At 46.6% G+C, this 21,475-nt stretch overlaps 1 protein-coding gene across 2 annotated transcripts in view; it reads left to right on the top strand.

The window, feature by feature from the left end:
* LOC149325017 (protein 5NUC-like) overlaps nt 1-21,475 on the top strand; it is a 219,060-nt gene that overhangs the window by 138,100 nt on the left and 59,485 nt on the right. For both annotated transcript variants that reach the window (XM_089563149.1, XM_089563148.1), the window contains exons 2-3: nt 8,613-8,750; nt 19,479-19,698. In XM_089563149.1, the coding sequence (XP_089419275.1) occupies nt 8,613-8,750; nt 19,479-19,698 (358 nt within the window). The remainder of the gene's footprint in view (nt 1-8,612; nt 8,751-19,478; nt 19,699-21,475) is intronic.

Below are 21,475 nucleotides of genomic sequence, written 5' to 3'. Positions count from 1 at the left end.
TGGAAGTACTCCTTCTGTTTCGCCCATTCTATCGCAACGATATAGTGTTAGCGTTGGAGGGAAAATTTGGTGGTCGTACATGTCCTGGTGTAGCCGCGTTCCAGTGAGTAGAATGATGTTTGTATTGCTGTCCTCCTCGATAAAGCAGATAAGTTCTTCACGTTTTGACATTCCACTTCGTATGTTAGTAAACGTGATGTTTAAGTGGTGATAAGAGCGCTGCCGAGTGGTAAAGGGAGCCAGGTGGGTAGTGTGTCCCACAGCATTGTCGTGGATGCTATCAGGTGATGCGGCGTTGTGCTAGGTGGGGTGAGGCATAGTGTGTTCTGTGATACTATCGGATGCGGAGTCATAAAGGTAGCACTTGCTTCCTACTACAATTAATCAAAGCTGAGCTCAAATGCACATTTCAGCGGTCGGATGAAAGCCAACAGTTATGGGCGTGCAAACTGTGTGGGAGAAGCGAAGCGAATACATACAGATGTTTGATAACGCTCTCTGGAGACGTTCAGATGTTCGGATGTCATCGGCATAAATCATAGTGTGTACTCCTCGGGGTACTTTTCATGTCATGTGTATCAGGGTGATGCTGAACAGTAGACGGCTGAGTACGACCCCCTGAGGTATGCCCTTCTGTAGTGCGTGAAACGACGTTGGATTTTTTGGTGTACTCATAAACATTTGGCGCTCTTTTCAGTAGCTTTCAGTCTTCTTGTATAATTTTCCTCCGAAACTAATAGTGGTGAAGGCTGCGTGTATGGCATGCTGAAAAACAGTCAAAAGGGCCTTGATGTCAACAGCGGGAGCTGTTGGGATGTGCTCAGCATGGCGGTCCACTTCAAGTGTCGAAACGAGGGCGATGACATTATCAGTCGCTGACTTGCTTTGGTGAACGCCTGTAATTTGTTAGGGGTACAGCTGACGTTTTGCAAGCAGCCATGTGATGTGCTTGTAGATCGTTCTGTCCATAAGTTTACCTACGCAACTCAGTAGGAAGATGGGCGCGAGAGGTGCGTTGCATGAAAGTGTGATATCCACTTTGATGACCATGGAAATGGCGTGAGACTTGTACCGCGAGGTTCAAAAACCCAGCAGTCATGCGCAGTGGTGAACAATAAGGCAAGTTCTAGAAATTTGATCTGGTTATCAAGATAAACTTAATCAGAGGGTGACGCAGTCATCAAGAATTTACAAAATAACGAGAACTTCAGCTGCAGTACAGCCAGTAAACAAGCTAATCGGGTCAAGTAAGAGAACTTGGCCGAGATTCTAGTGGGATCGCTTCTGCTTTACTATCTTGAGCCATTAAGATTGTGTATACTTCCTGCCCTAACGCAGCGGCTCAGTCTGCCGCTTAATCAGGAACATGACGTTTACATTACCGGACTTTTTGGCTTCAAGGCACACCGAACAGCTTAGTATTAGTGTTAACCTGGATACCCATTTTCATGATGTTGTCAACAGCTATTCTGTGCTCCTCCTTCTGCGTGAGGCACTCACAGAGCTCATCTGTCAACAGCTGTTGTCGGCAGGAATTACTAATCTTTGGGCATAGCTTCCCTCTCCAAACTCCTTATGCATAATTCGTGCTTTTCGCTGTATTCATCGTTGCGGCCGCTAGGCCGAGCGTGTCGTTAGTGCGAAATCGCAGTATTGTGTTTAGCCGATGCAGAAAATTCACACACGGTCTTACCACCTTTCCTGAAGAACTTGCCAGTGGCGTTAAGAAAGGACCGAGGCAGACAGAATAAAACAATTAGAAGTCCAAGCATAAGCCTTTGGTTTGCTTCGCATTAATGCAACCAACGTTGCGATTTTCTCCCCACCAGCAATATAGCCTCTGTTTCTGTGCTTTTTATCATTTGGTTTGTTGCAGCTGCAACGCACATAAAGTAAGTAGGTTAAGCATTCAAGCTGACAGAATTTTCTAATCGGGAAGCAGGTGCACCTGAAGCCGCTCATTTATCGCCTCTCGCCCCCTCATTCTTTCTCCAGTTCACCGTGGATGCCCCTACGCGGCATTGAACTAGCAGCAGACACGCCGAGCGCTGGCGCTATCCAAAGCATTTATTTATTTATCTATTTATTGAGACATTTATTGAGACCGTTGAGACATGTTCCTCATTATCATAAACCGAGAGTGTTTGTGATAACGGCGAAGCAACTAGACAATATTACGTGCCAGCTATCTTTAACGAATTACCGGACGATTTATTTTCTTTAACCACCCGCAATAAACTGCGTGTTGCGGTTCAAGCATTAGAGAACCTTCAACTTGTACTAAAATCTCATCAGTGCTTTTTCATGCTGTTTTCCATATTGTTTTTCATTTACTTCTTTTAATTTTCTTTTGCTTCTGATGGAGCTCTGATGTAGCGCGAAGATTGACGCTGCTGCCGGTTGTCGCCGCACAAGCCCACTTGTGGCTTCGGCGTTTCTGTTTTATGTATGTTCGGAATATACTGAATAAAGATTATTATTATTTATTTATTTCTTTATTTGGAGCATTTAAATAGCGCGGCTGCAGTCGTCTTACAGGTGCGTGCAAGGTTGGTGATAAAACTAGTTGTTTTGGTATATTGGTGAATGCCCATACAGCGCACGAGCCGTACCCTGCCTCCTTAAGTCGTGGAATGTTAGGGAGCACTCTGTCACATAATGATTTACGTTTCTAGTAGATTCGGATACGTTGTTTTTTTTGTGCATTCATGCTTGTGAGCGTTTGTAGCAGCAGCAGCGGCCTTACGCAGCAGGAGCAGCACCAGCCGCCGAAGACGAGGACGCCGAAGTTCCGCCGAATGGAGCACGTTTTTTCGTGCCGGCGGAACGCGCCTCTCTGCTGCACGCCATCTTACATTCTAACACTGCGACCAATAAATCCATCACCTCCTTCATCGTACCGGCCTCATACTTTTTCGGGTGCGACAAACTGGTGACTCCGGACGTCCGCTGGAACACCCGCTCCCACCACGGCCAACGCAGACGGCAACGCCTCCGCCACGCCCGGTGACGGACCCTCCAGCGCAGTCTCTGCGCTGTCCCTTCGCCTTCCCCAGTTCTCTGCAGACGATTCTCAGCTCTGGCTCGCTCAGGTCAACAGCTAGTTTACTATTGGCCGCATCACCAGCCAGGCGTTCTAGCGGACGTCCGGAGTCACCAGTTTGTTGCACCCGATAAGTATGAGGCCGGTACGATGAAGGAAGTGATTGATTTATTGGCCGGAGTGTTAGAATGTAAGATGGCGTGCAGCAGTGAGGTGCGTCCCTCCGGCGCGAGAAAAGATCTCCATTCGGAGGATCTTCGGCGTCCTCGTCTTCGGCGGCTGGTGCTGCTCCCTACTGCGTAAGGCCGCTGCTGCTGCTACACGTTTTCGTGGCAGAGTTGACTCTAGTTGTGAATTCCTACGTCCTGTGCACCACCCGAGCTAGCCTGTCTCTTCATTTAAGAAACTCAGATACCAAAAGAACTGCAATATTCGAGAGGTAGTCGCTGTGCCGTATCTTTTCACCACTTTTGTTTCCAATTCAAGGTTTCGTGGACATCACTTTTAATTCTGAGGCAGGTTTGGTATGAGTTCCGGCTTCAGCTTCCCAATGATGAGCTGGCAGCGATGACGTAGAGGTAGAGCATCCGCCTCGCGTGCAAGAAAACTGAACCGGATTTCCTATTCTGGCGCTGCGCAATTGTCCACCGGATGTGAAAAGCAAGAAAGAACTCCGCGTGTCTATGGAATTCCATAACCAGGCGTGCGGGGCGGATTGATCTCGCTGATCACAACCCGGAAAGGACTCCCCTACCAGAGAGAGGGTTGAGTCGGGCTGGTTGGTTCATGTTGAATGGTGCGGCAAAACAGCGCTGACGGACCGGACGGAAGAAGAAGAGACAGACACTTGCGTTGTCACATCAGACACATCAGCGCATGTGTCTGTCTGTTCTACTTCCGTCCCGTCCATCACCGCTGTTTTCTCGTACCATCATTCCCTTACAAGATCAAGGTGTGGACACTCTTGTGTAGTACTTGGCCACAACTTTCAATGAGCAAACCAATTAACCCTCCGCCCTCAGCCCCCAGCGGCTGCAGAGCATCTGACCAAGGCGACGGTCAAACTTGTGACGCAGCGCAGGGTGCTAAGAATATCTGCCTGCGGACAGGCCACCGTTGGAAACTGAACATGGCAATGTTTAACGCTGGAACCTTATCTAGTGAGGTTAGCCTAGCAGTACAGTTCGGGAAACTAGCGGGTGTTAAATGGCATATCATAGGGCTGAGGTTAGGAGGACATAGGAGGCGTGTACAGTACTCAAGAGCGGACATGTACTGTGCTATCGTGGACTACCGTACAGAACAGAACTAGGTGGAGGATTTCTCATCATATAGGATATAGCTGATAACATGGAGGAATTCTACAGTATTATTGAAAGTGTGGCCGCTATCAAAATCAAGCTTAACAATAGGTAAAAACTGAGTGTGGTGCAAACCTACGCGCCTACATCCAGCCATGATGACCAAGTCATAAACAACTTCTTTGAAGACGTTATAATGTGATATACTGTAAGGTGGTATTTCTTTTTAAAAGAATGTTTATTGATTAAAGGCAGGCATCACATAAACCGTAAAGAAGGGAGTCCCATCGACGGTCGAATTTCGAAAGATTCGAAATTCCAGAGGCCTGTGTACTGTGCGATGCCAGTGCACGTTAAAGAACCCCAGCAGGTCGAAATTTCCGGAGCCCTTCAGTACGGTGTCCCTCATAGCCTGAGTCGCTATGGGACGATAAACCTAAACCTAAGAAGGGGGTCCCAGAGCGCAAGGCTGTATCGGGAGCTTCTGTGAATGAGTATATAAATTTTGAAAAGTATTGTTGGAAGAAGAAGAGCTAACACAGTCAAAAGGAAACGACACCACCGAAAGAGATAAAATTGACTTGGAAATTTCTTACGCTAGAATAAAGATCATGAAAGTTTTGTACAATTTAGTAATGCTTCCTGACACACACATTAGGTAACTTATGCGTGAAATAAGAAGAAACTGGTACACAGAGTGAAGAACTTGAGTGAAGAAGGCTAATGTGACATTACGGATAATATCTGGCGTTGGAAACAAAATATTGATGGGTTGCTTCACCTGAGAAGGCAAGTTACACCAAATTTGTAAAGATGCAAAAAGCTCCTTGTTCCTACCATAGTTTGTTGGTATGAAAGTATCGATGTGAATTGTCTATCCTCCCCTTCATGTGAAAACCTTGCATTGAAGTTTGTCCTACGATCACACCGAGTAGTTCCGTTGAAAACCAATGTGGTGCGTTTTTGACATCATACGGCAGAAAATTGCAAGCGTCCCGAGGAGAAAACCGTGGATATAGTGACTGTTGTGGGCGCACCAGGCAAGTGCGTTCGCAAACTACTTCCCGTTGAAACAATGGGCTTGTCTGAAATTTGTCGGTGCAGAAGACAGTTAGTGGCCCTCCCGGCTTCTTATTGTCTTTGATCGTGGCCGATAAACCCCTGATTTCTGTTTCTTTTAAAGGCGGAATTTCCCCCGAATGATTTTTCTTCTTTCAAGTTAGCGCTCCTATCCGCCAAAGCACCATCACCGCTTGGCAGCGTACGGTGATGCTTTCAAAAGATGCCACTCGCTTACAACTTTGCCGAAGGTAACCCATGGGCCATTCTACATATTACACTCTCTCACATCTCCAACCCAAAACATTAATTTAATTTAAAGGGCCACTGTACACCTCCAGGTCGAAAATATTTTCTACCTCTCTGGCAGCGAGGCATCGTCCCCGAAAGGCGCGGCCACAAATATTTTTTGCAAGAGCTTATTAATAGACTAATTACAACCATCGCAATCAAGCTGCATCGCCATGCTCCTTTCCTTCTGTTCCCTCCTCGAGATTGTTCTCTCTCGCTCCTCGTCGGGTAGGCTCCGCAAGGGAAAATCGCCCTTCCTCCTCCGATGTTAGCCGGAGGAGTGGTGTCTGACGGAGTGCATCACATGCCTACGTCATGGCCCCGGCTTGAAAACAATTATTTTCTTGCTTTTTGCTACTCGGTCCATTTAGGAGGGAGGGGGGGGGGGGGGGGGAGCGGCGAGTCTCCCAACACCCTATCTATTTTGCTCTTTGTGTCTCCTCGCGGTGTTTCCCCGCGTTTGATTTTCTTATTTCTTCTTCCTCTCCCCAGCTGCTGTTTTTGCGCCTTTGTTTGAAACTTTTTTTTTTTCACCTTTGAGAAGTCAACACTTGAGTAGGGTCTTCCTGAGGTTTTGATGTTTTTCTTTTTTTAGCTATATTTTACTGCGTCTAGCACCCTGCGCAGTCTCGCCCTTTGTTGGGTTCTCTGTTTCCGCTCTTGGATCTACGAAATAAATGTCCAATAGAAGGCAGGCGCCGGCCATGTCTGTCATTGTGTCCTGTCTTTCCCGCGCTGTTGTCCGAAGTTGTCAACGGACTCTTGTTTGTCAGTAGGATTCGAAAGTTCGCGATCGTCCTCGCACTGAAATGGATCCCGCCGTGCGTGCCCGGCTGTAAAGACTGGCCCCACAAATGGACCCGCACGGTGACACACACGTAGTCGTCCGGGGTGAAGTGTGTTCCGCAAATCACCCCATTCTTTACCGTTGTGTCTGCAAGGCCCATCCGTTGGAGCCAGACATGACTCATTCTCACAATCTCCTGGCAATCTGTGCCGCACCGTGGTTCGACTGCAGTCGCTGCGTGCGCAGACAACAACGAAACAGCGTCGTTGCATTTTCTCCGCGCACCGAACGATCGAGAGACGCGATCAGCTCGACCACTTCAACATGTCAGCTAGTGCGTCCTTTCACACGTGTCTTTTTTCCTCAGCCTCATCTCTAGTTAGCGAGGATCATTTCCATGCCTTCATGTTTTTTTGTTTTGTTTTTTTCGTGAGGCCTCTCCGTCTTACTTTCTCTCCGTTTGACTATATTCTTACTTTTTATGACTAGGCTTCAAGGCTGCCTGCGGACGCTCCCTCCTCAGCTTTTTTTTTTATCTCCTCCATGCGGGCTTGTATGCGTGTGCGAAAACGGACGGAGCTGCGGAAAGCGTGCGCACACGAGCAGACCACGCGACGAACCTGCTACGCCCACCCTTCGCCCATCAGTCAGAACGGCGCAGCAATGGAATGCCTTTAGCGAAAGTGTACCGTATGACGTCAAAGAGGTTCAGAGTAGTGGGCGGGGATACTTGCTTGTGGAAGGAAAGAACGAGCGGGCTTTGATTTGCATTTTTGCAGCTTTTCGGGGCGCGCGCGGCTCTAGTATTTTGCAGAGGTTATGTTCGATGCCTCATCTATGCAGTGGGTTTGTTCGTCTAAAATAAATAGACCCCTGGTCAGTTGTCCTTTAAAATGCGATGTTTCGGAGCCGGCTCAGCTCCTTCTTCAGGGTTGACGGGGGGGGGGCAGTGGCTAGCGTAATTAAATATGCATGGAGGGGAGCAGGAGGTCAGAAGAGCGAAAGGCGCGGGGGAGCGGGTAGAGGGCTAAGGCTGTGAGTCACGTTGTCCAACTGTGGGGAGGCGGTCAATGGCGACTTTCGTTCGAGGTGCAGACCGAAGTACCTGTGCATATACTGCGGGCAGGATTCCCTTTGTGCGGTTTAATTTGTTCGGGGTAGTTCGGATGTCCGAGGATTCGAGTAAGGGCCTTTTTGTTAATTTGTTTTCGCTCTCAGAATGCTGGTTTTGTCGAAGTTGATTCTTTGCTCTGAGACTTCGGAATGTCCGGCTACAGGATTACGCTCTCTTGCGAAGTTGCGGACGCCGTTTTTGTGTTGGCGAATTTTCTTTAAGATTTTTGGTTTCACGGATGTGGCTTGCGTTGCAGTCAGTGCAAGGAATTTTTTAGAAAATGACTTGGACTGTTTATTTCCGTCGCCGTTGTTTAGGGACAGGTAGGCAAAGCGCAACAATGCTTGTAGGCTTGTGCACTACCCGGAGGCCCCCTTTTTTCAGGACTCGGGTGATGGTTTGGCTGGTACCTCGGATATAAGGTGGACGGACGTATATTTGTGGTGGCCTTGGTTGTTATGAGTTGATTTCTCGGCGCGTGTTATTTTGCTTGTTGAGGCGAATGGGTTTTCGAATGAACGGATAGGTAAAGACGACAGATAACCGTCTGCGCCTTTCTGCACGCGTTAGGTCTAGCACGAGTGACGAATTGCTCCAGAACCGTACCTTACTGAGTTGCATGAACTGCTCACAAAGTAAAGCACGTTGCGTGGCTAGTTGTTGATGCATTTTCTTTTCTTCAAATTTAAACAGCGCTAACTTTTGACAAATTTATTTACAAATCGCTCTTTGAATTTTTCTTGATACCATATGGAATTTTGATTCAATCCACTATACAAGTATATAAGAATTGACTACTCAAGGTTTTGCTTAAATGATACATAGGCTGAACAGTTAAGCTATTAAAAAAAGCTAAGCAGGATGGTGAGGTGTCGAATATTAAGCCACCACATAAGTGGCGGAAATCGTATCATAAAGCAATGGAATGGCAGACGAGACAGTCAAACCTCTCGTCACAATGCCGCCGTCACCGCTACGTTGCGGGGCAGACTGATGCAGCCATGCCCTTCTGTGCAGGCGCGCACTCTTCGGGCCCAGCACCCGGCCTCCCTGCTGCTCAACGCCGGCGACAACTTCCAAGGCACGCCCTGGTACAGCGTCTTCAAGAGCCGCGTCGTCACCGAGGTCACCGAGCTCATGAAGTACGACGCTCTGGTGAGCCGGCACACTCGGTTGTTCTCAGCTTGCGCGCAACCTCGCGAGGGGAGAGGACCCGCCCTCTCCGCCGTGTTGATTGCGAGCCTGGAGCATGGCACTATCTCTGTGCAAACTAAAGCGCTTGATCATACAAGTGCGCTTATGAAGAGCAATGTTTACGGAGACAGATATCTAACATCTATTACAAAATCAGCGTCTTGTTCAATGGCTCAATTCCTACCTCTCTGAACGGCACCAGTACGTCCAGATCTCAGGTTCCAATTCTGTGCCAGCTCCAGTTCTCTCAGGAGTACAACAGGGCTCCGTTCTCGGTCCACTATTGTTCCTTATTTACTTAAACGACTTAAACTTCCACTCCCCTGTACGGTGCCGTTTTTTCGCTGACGACTGCGTTGTATATCTGCCTATTCAAAATGCGGAGGATCACCATGTGCTGAATGACTGCCTTTCAGAGGTCTCAAGGTGGTGCCTAGTCTGGCAAATGTCACTAAACACGTCTAAGTGCTCAAAAATGACATTTACGCGTAAAAAGTGCGCTCTTAATTACACATACACAATAAACGGTGCAGCTGTCTCCCCCGTAAACGAATACAAATACTTGGGGGTCGTATTCAATAGTAACTTGAGTTGGAGTTCGCACATCGGGCATATAGTTTCAAAGGCGTCCAACAGGCTTTGGCTGTTAAGAAATCGTCTAAGGCACTGCACATCTAAAACTAAATTAGCAGCTTACACTGCACTCGTACGGCCATTACTGGAATACGCAGATGTGGTTTGCTATCCGCACACCCAAGTAGATGTACAGCGCATTGAAGGCGTTCAAAGGAAGGCGCTTAGATTTATCTACAACGCATATGGAAGGCACGTTTCGGTTACTAATCTATTGAGGGAATCTGAACTGCAGACACTTCAATCTCGTCGCAAGTTGCACCGTCTAAAAATGTTGCATGGGATTGTTAATAACTTAACAAACATTCATTTTGAGACCTACATGGCATACAACACTTCACGACCGACGCGCAATAAACACAATTTGACAATCATGGTGCCACGGTGCCGAACGAAAGCGTATCAGTTTTCTCTTTTTCCAAGAACGATATTGGAATGGAACGGGCTTCCGTGTGACGTGGTCCGTTTGACAGATCAGAAGTCTTTTTTACCTGCTGTCATATCGTCATTTTAAGCGCAGTGTATTCATTCATGCTCTTTTGTTTGCTTTCTTTTGTATTTTTAGGTAACCGAGTGCATTTAACCTTGCTCTTTGTCTTTCTATAAAACCCTGTGTGTTAGCTTTTGCTTCTTTATTCGCATTTTTACTTGCTTTGTTTTGTCGCGATGTACGATGTATCCTTGTACCGCTCCTGCCTTGGCCACCAAATGGAGGCTGGCAGTATTGAATAAAATAAAATAAAATAAAATAATTGGCAGCAATAATTATACTAAAAGGCATAGTACACCCAGACACTTCGCAGCACTTTAGCACAGATTGCTGAATAAAGCTTTTCCGGATGACAGACAAAGACATAGTATTCACTTGGTCAATGAATGAGCTATTGAGGAACTTTGGTACAATATACCTTAACATACAATATCTATAGTTAGTTCTGCATTTTGGTAGTGCAAACCTGCACTGCAATCTGATGTCGTAGGGTGAGTGACGATATGACATTGGCACAATCTGAGAAATAAATGAATCACCCTTTTTATCACTGTTTTGTAAAAACATGCAAATCTGTAGTCAAATAATTTGTTGACAGGTATAATATTATAATGTAATGTAGCTGAATGCGTCTAGTAGGCGAATCATATGACCCGTTCACGATAGCACAAAGCATTTTCTTGTGCATAGTGTGCAGTTTGTTCTTCATAAGAGCACTTGTGTCCACTTTTTAACAGTGTTTTCTTTTTCTTTTTGCCTCGTGCCAACTGCTGACTTCTAAGGATGGTGAGGATGGTGAGGCCGGTCAAGCGGTGTATCATTCACTGCTTTTTTCTCACCATCCTCAGTTTTCATGTACAAACTGAAATAAAGATTGTTTTCATATTTCTCTCCCACGGCCTGAACACTGCCACCGCTTACCGACCTCCTCGCGCCCCGCCCTTTACGCGCAGACCAGTTTCTCGCGCGCTTTTCGGGACGGCGATTGGTTCTGCCCCTCCGATGCCCTTGGAAACTCGCGGCCGCTTGCGATTTCCATGTTTGTTTGTTTTTTATTTTCCCTGAGCACCTTTTTCTTTTTTTTTTCTTCTTTTCCTAGGCTCTCCGTAGCGAAAGTTCAGCGCTGCACTTACTGTGCTGCGCGGTGCCGCTATGCAGACCTTCTGCGCGATTAACTGCAGCAGTTGGCCTGAAAATCACTGCACTCTGTTGATACCGCAGAGGAAGCGCGGCGGCTTACTCGAGAAGCAGGTGCTCAGCAACATTGCACGAAAGAATTTTGTTCACTCTAGCAATAGTAGAACTTTTTGACGGTTTAGTTGGTACATCGTCTTGAAAGAATGTCGTACGACAAAAAAGGATGAAACGGGAAGGAAACACAGAACAGGAAAGAGGCTCAACTTCCAACTTTATCCCTACCGTGTCCGAAGCTCAAGAGAAATAGTGCAGGTCTTAGAAGAAGGAAAGCTTGCTGCTACTACTGGATTTTCTATAGATATAGAAGACCTTTTTTACTCTGTACCCCATGATGGTTTATTCGCGGCTGTTAGAGAACAATTGGAAGAATACGGGGAAGTAAAGTTTCAATATGAAGTGGGGCTCACAGTAGAGAACTTTCTAGAACTCTTAGTGTTCTATCTTAATTCCACAGCTGTCTTGTTCGAAGGAAAATTTTTTGTGCAAAAGCAAGGAACCTGTATAGGGTCGTCAGTTGCTCCAGTTCTGTGTGAAATTTTTCTGGCTTCATTTGATCGACGACTTGAAGCCAGTTTGTGCTACACAGCTATCTCATGCATTTTTAGATACGTTGACGATTATCTTGTTCTTCTTGATGTACCGGCACAGTGTGAATCAGATTCGCATATTGAAAACGTACTGAACGCTTTGAACTCGAAGTCAACGGGCCTGAAGTTCACACATGAAAAGGCAGATCATGATTGTATACAGTTCTTGGATTTACCTTTACCAACAACCACGTCTCTTCGATGTATCAACCTCGCTCAAAGAAGTCTCTGTTAGCCTACGATAGCGCCCACTCCAAATTAGTAAAACGAGGAATAGTTTCTCTTTGCATTAAGTCGGCCCTAGAAAAACCTTGTCCACACAAGATAAGTGAAAGCTTCCAGTATCAGAGCGGAAGAGTTATGTCAGCAGGTTACCCATTGCAACTGGTCACCAGCGTGTCTGAAAGCCTCCTTCAAAAAAAAGAAGAAACCGGGCTATGCTAAAAAAAAAAAACCGGATTTTATGCTGAATAAATACTTTCTAATACTTTCAAGCGTGACATTGGAAACAAACCTGTGCAGGTCATACCTTACCTGCATGGGTTTTCGCACAGTTTGAAAAAAGTGGCTTCCAGGCACGGAGTGCAGCTGGTTTTTTCAGCCCCCTGCAAACTGGCAAGCATATGTCCGATGGTGTCAGGAAAGCGGGTCAAAAAGGCCTGTATTGTCAAACATCAAACAGTGTTCACAAAATGCACCACTAATGTGGTATACGAGATCCCTTTGACGTGTGGCAAAGTATATGTGGGACAAACGGGACAGCGTTTCAATGAGCGTGCTCGACAGCACAATGTGACCCTAAAAAGCAAGACGGGAAGCAACCTAGCTTAGCAGATGTAAAGATTGAAGGAGCTAGACACCGCAGGGGACACGGGACACAGAAAGAAGACGACACAGGGCGGTACTTGCAACTAAATTGCAATAAAATGCAATAAAATTTGCAATAAAATTTTTAGTTGCAAGTACCGCCCTGTGTCGTCTTCTTTCTCTGTCCCGTGTCCCCTGCGGTGTCCAGCTCCTTCATGTCTCACCAACTGGTCTACACATCTACCCTCCTAAGTTATGTAAAGATTGTTGTCCGAAATTTCACGAGACCAGGTTTCTAGCCAGGGCAAAAGAAAAAATCGAAAGAGAAGTAATTGAGGCCTTTTATATTCATCAAAGAAAAGACAACTGCGTTAGCACGCCTTCTGTTCTCCTCACCAGAAACGAAATAGCTTTTTTGGACGGTTTCGTTTAGATGCCCTTTGCAAAGTCCGCTTGCTTCCTTCAATCGGTTTTATGATTGTTAATCTTAGCGTTGGTTCTTATCCTTATTCATAATCTGTCAACCTGTGCTATCATTCACACTCGCATGGGTTATCGACCCTACTTTTTGTAAGAGCGACCTCCCTATTACTTGTTGTACTGTTATCACTCGTCCACCACCGCATTTGTTTATCAGTTCACGCACCCGCATGCAGCTCAGCGGTTATAAAAGAGCGCCTGGTTTCCTTTTCTGTTGTTAAAGTTGGAAGTTGTGCCTCTTTCCTGTTCTGTGTTTCCTTCCTGTTTCGTCCTTTTTTGGCGTACGACATTCTCGCAATAGTGTTCGGCGGCACATCAACGACCACGATCAGATTTAACATTTTATGTCCTTCTGCTCTTCAATATTTTTGTTATAGCGGGAGTGATTTGTAGTCTACGCTACAAAAATCCTTTGCGCTCAGCTGGCTGAGTCTCACGCTACACTTCCGAACCACGTCAGTTGTCTATTTTTATTCACTTAGTGTAGCAGAATTAATTCTGGCTTCTGCACCTTCCATAATTTTGTGCAGATGCGTAGCAGAGGAGCTATTCTTTCCACCTTGCACGTTCATGTGGTAAACTCTCAAAAGCGTTTCTCTGCTTGTGTTACTTAGAGGAGCGGGCAATATTCTGCACTGTATTAACATGAGGCCAGATTCTTGCGGCAATAGGGTTGATTGGCAAGCCGAAGAAATCAACAATGATCATGTAAATAAATTATAAATTGTGTTGTTTAACGCTCCGAAGCCGCACATGACTTATGAGAAACGTCGAAGAGGAGCGCTCTGAATTAATTTATACCCTCTAGGGCTCCTTACCATCCGCCGGCACTCCACAGCACACAGATACTTTTCATCTCGCCTCCATGGAAATGCATCTTTTGCATACGCTGAACTGAAAGTGGGAATGTAAGAAATGGCGTAACGTCCCGCAATATACCGGCGTTTAGAGAACGTAAGCATGCATATGCTTATGGTACAGAGATAGCTTCGATTTTTGATCTTTTCTAACCATATCTCAGTTACCATGAAACACTGGTCATCCTGCTCACAGCACCAGGTAACTTGAAACACTGGTCATCCAGGTCACGGCACCAGTTAAGTTTCTCCTCCGTAAACGTCGTCGAAGTGGTCGGTTTGTCTACGATCGTACGTGGTTAGCAGTTCGAAGGGCACTTCGCACCTTCGTCCACTCGTCAGGCGACACGTTGCCGGTTGGGGCAGCACTCCAAATTTAACAATACTGAAGATTGGGCGAGTTGGTTAACATACATCTTGCAAAATTTTAGCGCGAAAAACAAGGACAGAAAGAGTAGATGACACGAGCGCTGACTAACAACTGGAAGTTTATTCGAAACCACGTAGAATTATAAAGGAAGAAAGTGCGATAAAATCGTTGGTCAAAAACCAAAAGAAGAAAACTAAACACAACAGTCACCGCCAGCTCCTGCTATCAAGGCGCAAAGCACTTGTCCAGATAAGCTACCTCTTTTTCCCGTATAGTAACAGACGGTTTGGCCACGCACGTGTTATGAGCCTTGGCGATACTATATGCCTCGTAAATTTCCCTACACAACACGTTGTCATGCTTGTACACAATCGTAGTGTTGTCAAGGTCCGGCGAGCACTTGCAGGTCCCGAGATCCTTGCACTCACGGCAGTGCAAAACAAGGTTCGAAGACACCGGTTTTCTGCAGTCCAGTGAGTTCTTGTGCTCCTGCAGCCGCACGTTGATGCACCTGCCCGTTTGACCGTAATACACCTTCCCGTCAAACGGGCAGGTGCATCAACGTGCGGCTGCAGGAGCACAAGAACTCACTGGACTGCAGAAAACCGGTGTCTTCGAACCTTGTTTTGCACTGCCGTGAGTGCAAGGATCTCGGGACCTGCAAGTGCTCGCCGGACCTTGACAACACTACGATTGTGTACAAGCATGACAACGTGTTGTGTAGGGAAATTTAAGAGGCATATAGTATCGCCAAGGCTCATAACACGTGCGTGGCCAAACCGTCTGTTACTATACGGGAAAAAGAGGTAGCTTATCTGGACAAGTGCTTTGCGCCTTGATAGCAGGAGCTGGCGGTGACTGTTGTGTTTAGTTTTCTTCTGTTGGTTTTTGACCAACGATTTTATCGCACTTTCTTCCTTTATAATTCTACGTGTTTTCGAATAAACTTCCAGTTGTTAGTCAGCGCTCGTGTCGTCTACTCTTTCTGTACTTGTTTTTCGCGCTAAAATTTTGCAAGACTCCAAACTTCTTGAGAAGCAAAACTAGTTTATTCAAGATGAGACCAAAAATATAGGCAAGAGGAGAAAACGCTGTTTAAAAAAGGCTGTTTAAAAGAAGGGCTGTAGAAAAGCGGCCGAGACTGAGACTCGGCGCGCTCCCCCCTGCTCTTTGTTTGCAACGGCTTTTAATTCCTTCGATAATTGGGCGGAGCTTTAGTAAATCTGCTCTCGTCCAATTTCGAGCAATACCGCTGCAATGGCACTGTATGTACATACAAGTGGGCGGAGCCCAGTGCTCGCCATAGACCGACTCTAGAGGCGCCAGTAAAGTGCACTGTTTAGCTAATTCAGAAGTCGCCGACCTGACTGACCCCCACTCACTTGAGAGCTGATCTCTTTTCAACGGGAAACGGTCGTCAGCCCCTTGCGGCCCCGGCAAGGCTGTTCGGGGTCTTTCTCCCCAATCCCCGCGAGCGTCGACAGCGTTCGAAGCGCGCGACGCGCTGTCACCATTCCTAACCCCTCCCGACTTCAGACGGACACGGTAGGGGGAAATTAGCTACTGGTGCCGTAGGCTTCTAGCTTAACAATCTCTGTACGCCATGAGTGGCGACATGGTAGCCGGGAGGTGTGAACGTGGCACTATTTCGGCGGCGGTCGAATTCGCTCGCTCTCGCCACCGCATGCCCAAGTGTGACCGAGCCGCACCGGCGCGAAATATGGACGCAAATTCTTCACCCGAGTCGACTTCCTTTGGATTCACCCGGTGGCGAGGCCACCTAGCTGTTGGAGGATACAGGTACACTTCATCGAAAGCACAATCACGACACTGCCAAAAAATTGCGTGTAGTCGCCCGCGGAGCCGTCAGTTCACGCTGCCATTTTTACCCGTCTGCTCACAGGGTTGGCAGGTCCAAAAAACGAGAAGTCGCCACAGAAACGGGGAAAGTAGCCAGAAAGTAGCCAACCAGGCACAGAGCAATTAAAAGTAGCCAAAAAGGAGACATGTGACACTGACATAGAACGCGTAATACAAAAACACAACCGGGAACATTGTTTGTTTAGTACTCGTTTTTATTCCAACGTTCGGGAAGAAACAAATGCCGGATGCTTCTTATAGCAACTACTTGTAAATCATGTGGGTAACCTTCCGGAAAAAATGGGCTGTTTAGCATTGCAATAAATCATTAGGTGACTAGATATATAACTAAATTAAATCGATAAACGCACGTCTTATCTCAGTAGTATAAAATATTAACAGGAGTATAACGTCCCTAACAATTACTAGAAAAGGGAACAAGACGAAATAGCAACCACTCAGGTGCGATGTTCAGGTGTTTCGTAAATTGTTGAGTTTACCTTCTCAATCATTTCTTGCGGAATAGTGAACCCAGAACCTGTGACATTCCTCAACTGTAGAGCAAACTTTGTCCTCGAAATCGATACAAGTAGGTCATCGGACATCCTATTTCCCACCGAGGTCTTACAGTGCGACGGTTTAAAACACTCGCTCCGTGTCGGCGTTCGATATAGACAAAACAAGCCCCTTCATGGCTCCATCTGCAAGATGCTCCATGGGATTGGCGCCAGACGGATCCTTGTGCTTGTAAACTTTGGTCCAGAAATCAAAGATGGTTGCCTTCCACTTGCTGCAAGTGTACCTCAGCTCTCCTTCAAGCTGGCTTTGAGAGCAACCAAATGTTTCAAGCGATCCTTTGGACGCTTTCATGGCACAGGGGCCTAGAACGGCCTGTGGGCTGACGGCACGCAATTTCTGTAGCAGTGAGGTAGGCAGGCGCTTTTGAAGGTCACATATGCATAATTGGAGGGAAAAAAAGAACCGCCGCTTCACAGCATCTTGCTCCTCAGCATTCAAGTCGGATTCGTGAAAGAATTTGGCAAATGTTAGTCCTAGGTCTGCGTCCTCAATACTTAAAAAAAACAGACTGTAGGTTTTCAACGTCGCCCTCCCCTCTTCTCCTGGCCTGCTTCTTGGGAAGCGATATTTATTTGTGTATTTTACTCTCAGGGTACAGGCTACATTAAAGAGCAGAACGGCATTTCACAGCAGTACAGGAGGTAAAAAAAAGGTAAGGTACTGATTCTTGAGGAACCCCAGAACCAAGTAGTGCAGTAGAGGATTCTGCCTCGTTAGTACCGACAAATTATCCCCGAGAAGAATGGGACACTCCATAGTATATTTCTAGGACGAAAACATTTGGCTACCCGAAGGAAAATAGCCTTTTTTAATCCCTTGAAAAAAGAAGCAGGAATGACAGAGACCGGCCTATCATTTGTGGTATCGTTGATGTCTCCATCCTTGATATGACAATCATCGTACTTTTCGTCATTTCGCTACGATGCGAACCCGGAGCAGCAGCACCCCGGGGTCCCATTTTTGATTTTGCTATGACCTTTCTCCTTGAACGGTAACCAACCTTCAGCTAGCTCCACTTTCAGGATCGCACTTCTAAGCTCTCACCGTTCCGTCCTCCTTTTTCGCATACCACCACGGCAGCCGCCTTCCGATAGCGCATTCTTTGCAATATCGCCACACTCGCCTTCCATACTGTAAAAACTGGCAGCCCTAAATTCTTGTAGTGGATCTTTGACGATGGGCTGGACCGCCATTTCATTTTGGACAATGGTGACGGTGTGTTTTTCGGTCTTGATGTTATAGCGTGGCTTTTTGGGCTTGTTGGTACATACTTCAAAGACACTGTAGCGCAGCAAAAGACGAGGACACAAGAAACGAGAGACAAACACCACGAGCGCTAACTTCCAACAAACTTTATTCTCCTGAAGCATCACACTTTTATACACCAGAAAACAGTAATCACACGTGCGAACAGTATCAATTTCTTAGAAAAACGAGCTCTTTGTCTGAGAGGAGAATGGAAGGTGTGCTTACACACGAGCATCCTGACCTATTTATCTTTTCGGAAGTTAGCGCTCGTGGTGTTCGTCTCTCGTTTCTTGTGTCCTCGTCTTTTGCTGCGCTACAGTGTCTTTGAAGATTGATGTTATAGCTTGAAATGATGGGGCGGGAAAATTTTTTGAGCTACATTTGGGCCATTTGCGGCCAGGCAGACGTGAACATGGACTGAAAGAGCCATAAAATTGCTTTTGCTGAGGACAAGAATTGGATCGAGTTTTCCTGAGCGTGCTTTTAAATAGCTGCCTGTGTAAAAAGAGCAATATTCATAGCAGATTCATAGCAGGAGAAGTGAAGGGCGCCATTTTGGAGTACGGCGCTGTTTTAATTGTGTTGACTGGAGCAGGCTGTGGTACGGCGATTTTGCTCTATTCCATGACTAAATGGCCTCCCTGCCTTTCCTCTTCTACTTCCGCCTCCTCCTCCTCCTCAGCCAAGCAGGAAAGCGCATTTATCGTGTTCCTCCATGACTAGCCATGCGTGTTGCCTGCTGTCGGAGCACACAGGTGTGGTTAGAAAAGAGTATAAATTAATGCCACCTACCTACTGTAACCGTTTGGACGCTTACGTATGCAAAACACAAGCGTTTTGCATGACGCTACACCAGTTGTCACATTCGACCTTTTAGTTTAACGTATCCAAACCGAGACTTCACGATAAGCTGAACCTAAAGAGTGGTCTATTTGTTAAAACGGGAAGCATTTTTTGTCAACAAACCGACGCTTCACTTTTGGACTACAAAGCCGAAGTTTCGCCGCTGTAAATAAAAAAACAAACAAAATTTATCGCTCATACATTTTATAATTACGAGATGAAGCGAAACCCATTTGCCCCATTTTTGGCTAGTGAGCGTACTGAAAACGGCAGTAACGGTGAGGAGTTAAGTCCGCGGTGAGAGGACCTGCTTCGAAGGTCTCCGCAATTTCAGAAACGGTGTTTTAGAGAACGCAACAGCCACGCGCGGAAAACTCGGGACATACCGTACATAACGCGAGCGTACGTTAAGGGTTGATAGGAAATGGCGTTTGGCCAACGCGCACTTTAAAGCTCGCTATCCTATATTCCGGAAAGCGTATTTTATACTGGCACTACAATCCCCAGCATCAGAACGGCGCCTGTGCACTTATCGCATCTTTGGCAGTGCCTCGACGAACTACTGGGATGGAGTATAGGCATGCGCGGTTCGAAAACTGCAGTGGGCTTAAGAGCTAGATGGCAAGGGTGCTGACAGCCAACTGTAGGTGGACTCATCAAGACTCCTTCAGTCGGTAGGTGGCGGGTGATTTGCACCTTGATGCGCGAGGCCCTGAACGTGGCGCTGTCTTGCTGCAGTGTTTGGGCAACCACGAGTTCGACGACGGACCGAGTGGCCTGCAGCCGTTTGTGAGCAGGCTGAAGGGCAGCGTTCCGGTTCTGGCCTCCAATGCCAACTTCAGCGCCGAGCCAGCTCTGGAAAGCAGCGTGAACAAGTCCACCGTGCTGACGGTTGAAGGCCATCGTATTGGGATTATCGGCGCCGTCACTGTGGACACTCCAGCGCTGTCTTCCCCCGGTGAGAATCTATTCTGACCAACCCGCCGCGGTGCTTCACTGGCTATGGCGTTTGGCTGCTGATCCCAAAGGTCGCTGGTTCAGTCCCGGCCACGGTGGCCGTATTCCGATGGAGGTGAAATACAAAAGCACTCCTCTGCTGTTCGATATCAGCGCACTTTAAAGAGCGCGAGGAGGCCAAAATAATCCAGATCCCTCAACTGCGGCCTCCGTCATAGCCGGAGTCGTTTCGGGATGTCAAAATTTCACACACGATAAAATTCGTTTCTCTGAGACAGAACGCAAAGCAGTACAGCCGCACAGATATCTTTCGCGAAAGCGAATAGGCGGACGCCGTTTTGCTTCTGCTATCATACTACCAGCATGCCTGTCGCTACATTCAGCTTCAACCTTTCCTTTTCAATACATTGCACGTTTAGTGGCACTTGAGCCATGATCCACATTTTGCAATGATTAATTTCTTTTTGTTTTGAAAAGAAAAGAACAGGATGCAGGGCACAAACCTACCAACCACAGGCTGCACAGTTGATCTCGTAGCCGGAGAAGGACAGCTGCATCCAGAACAACGGCGAAATTACTCTCCCGAGTGGGGATTAGAGCCAGTAAAGGCTGTCATCATTAGCCTAACTGCACCCACTGTAGAACAAAGACCCCTCCCATGTCCGTCAAATCTACTCTATTCTATGCCAGCTGTGCTCATCTTATCCCTGGGAACTTCGAATCTCATCCGCTCACCTGACTTCTTGCCTGCCTTTGCCACGCTTGCCTTCGCTTGTATTAAATTAAGCTACCATTAACGACCATCTGATATAATGCATTACTATAACATGCCCTGCCCACGCTCATTTCGTTTTCTTGACTTCGACAGTCGCGTCCCGACAAGGGAACCTTGAGTCCCAAGATCATGATGCTTGGCGCCACAACGGACCCTTAGATCCATACTGAAGCTGTCATTCGCACCGTGGCGATAGGTTTTAGGGTGGAGGGTAGGAACCATGAACTGTGGCGGTCGGGATCGTGGTTAAGCCTGGGCTGACGGGATACCTGTCTGTATACCAGGCGGGGTGCTCCGCGACCTTCCTGTGCATAAGACGGTGAAACACAGGTGACTTGTTTGGAACCGTCAGCATGCACATGGGGTATAGATAAACTTATATCAAATAAATCCGATCGGTACATGGACTGTTTCCTACGATTAAAGTGGTACAAAGAGCTTGGCAAAAGCTCAGGAAACCAACTCATGATAACAAATACACTAGATACAGTTGAGCAATATGCAAACAGTTCGTAAAAGCTTCGATAATAACTGAAGTAATGAGAAATGGAAGGGTACAGAAATAAATTTACATGTAGTTCTTAGCCGTTTTTGGAGCAAATCCAGTAATGTCTTAATGGTTGTTAAGAAAAATTTAAGATTATCAGCCAAGGATTGTTGCTTGTAAATGGTTGTAACCTGTGGTACAGACCAAATGCCAGTGCATTGAGTGTTGACAATAGTAGCACGATGTTCAAAAGCCGCAAGTTGTGTTAAGAAATTACTTATACCTGGGGAAGAAAGGTACATTATTTGCAACGAACGAAATTCATAGATAATGTCAACACGGATAGTACTGAGAGGTACTATTCTGGGAATAATACTCGACGTAACTTCAAAGTTTACAATGAGTCGGGTAATTTTTCTTTGGAATACGACAAGTGTGCTCATACTTTTTCCAGCTGTTGTTGCCCATACTAGAGTGCAGAAGTGTATGGGACAGAAAATAGAGCATAATATATGG

Source organism: Amblyomma mixtum, chromosome 10, assembly GCF_055824585.1.
Source record: "Amblyomma mixtum isolate Tamu chromosome 10, ASM5582458v1, whole genome shotgun sequence".
NCBI classification, from domain to species: Eukaryota; Metazoa; Arthropoda; class Arachnida; order Ixodida; family Ixodidae; genus Amblyomma; species Amblyomma mixtum.
This window is presented reverse-complemented; position numbering and strand designations above follow the sequence as displayed.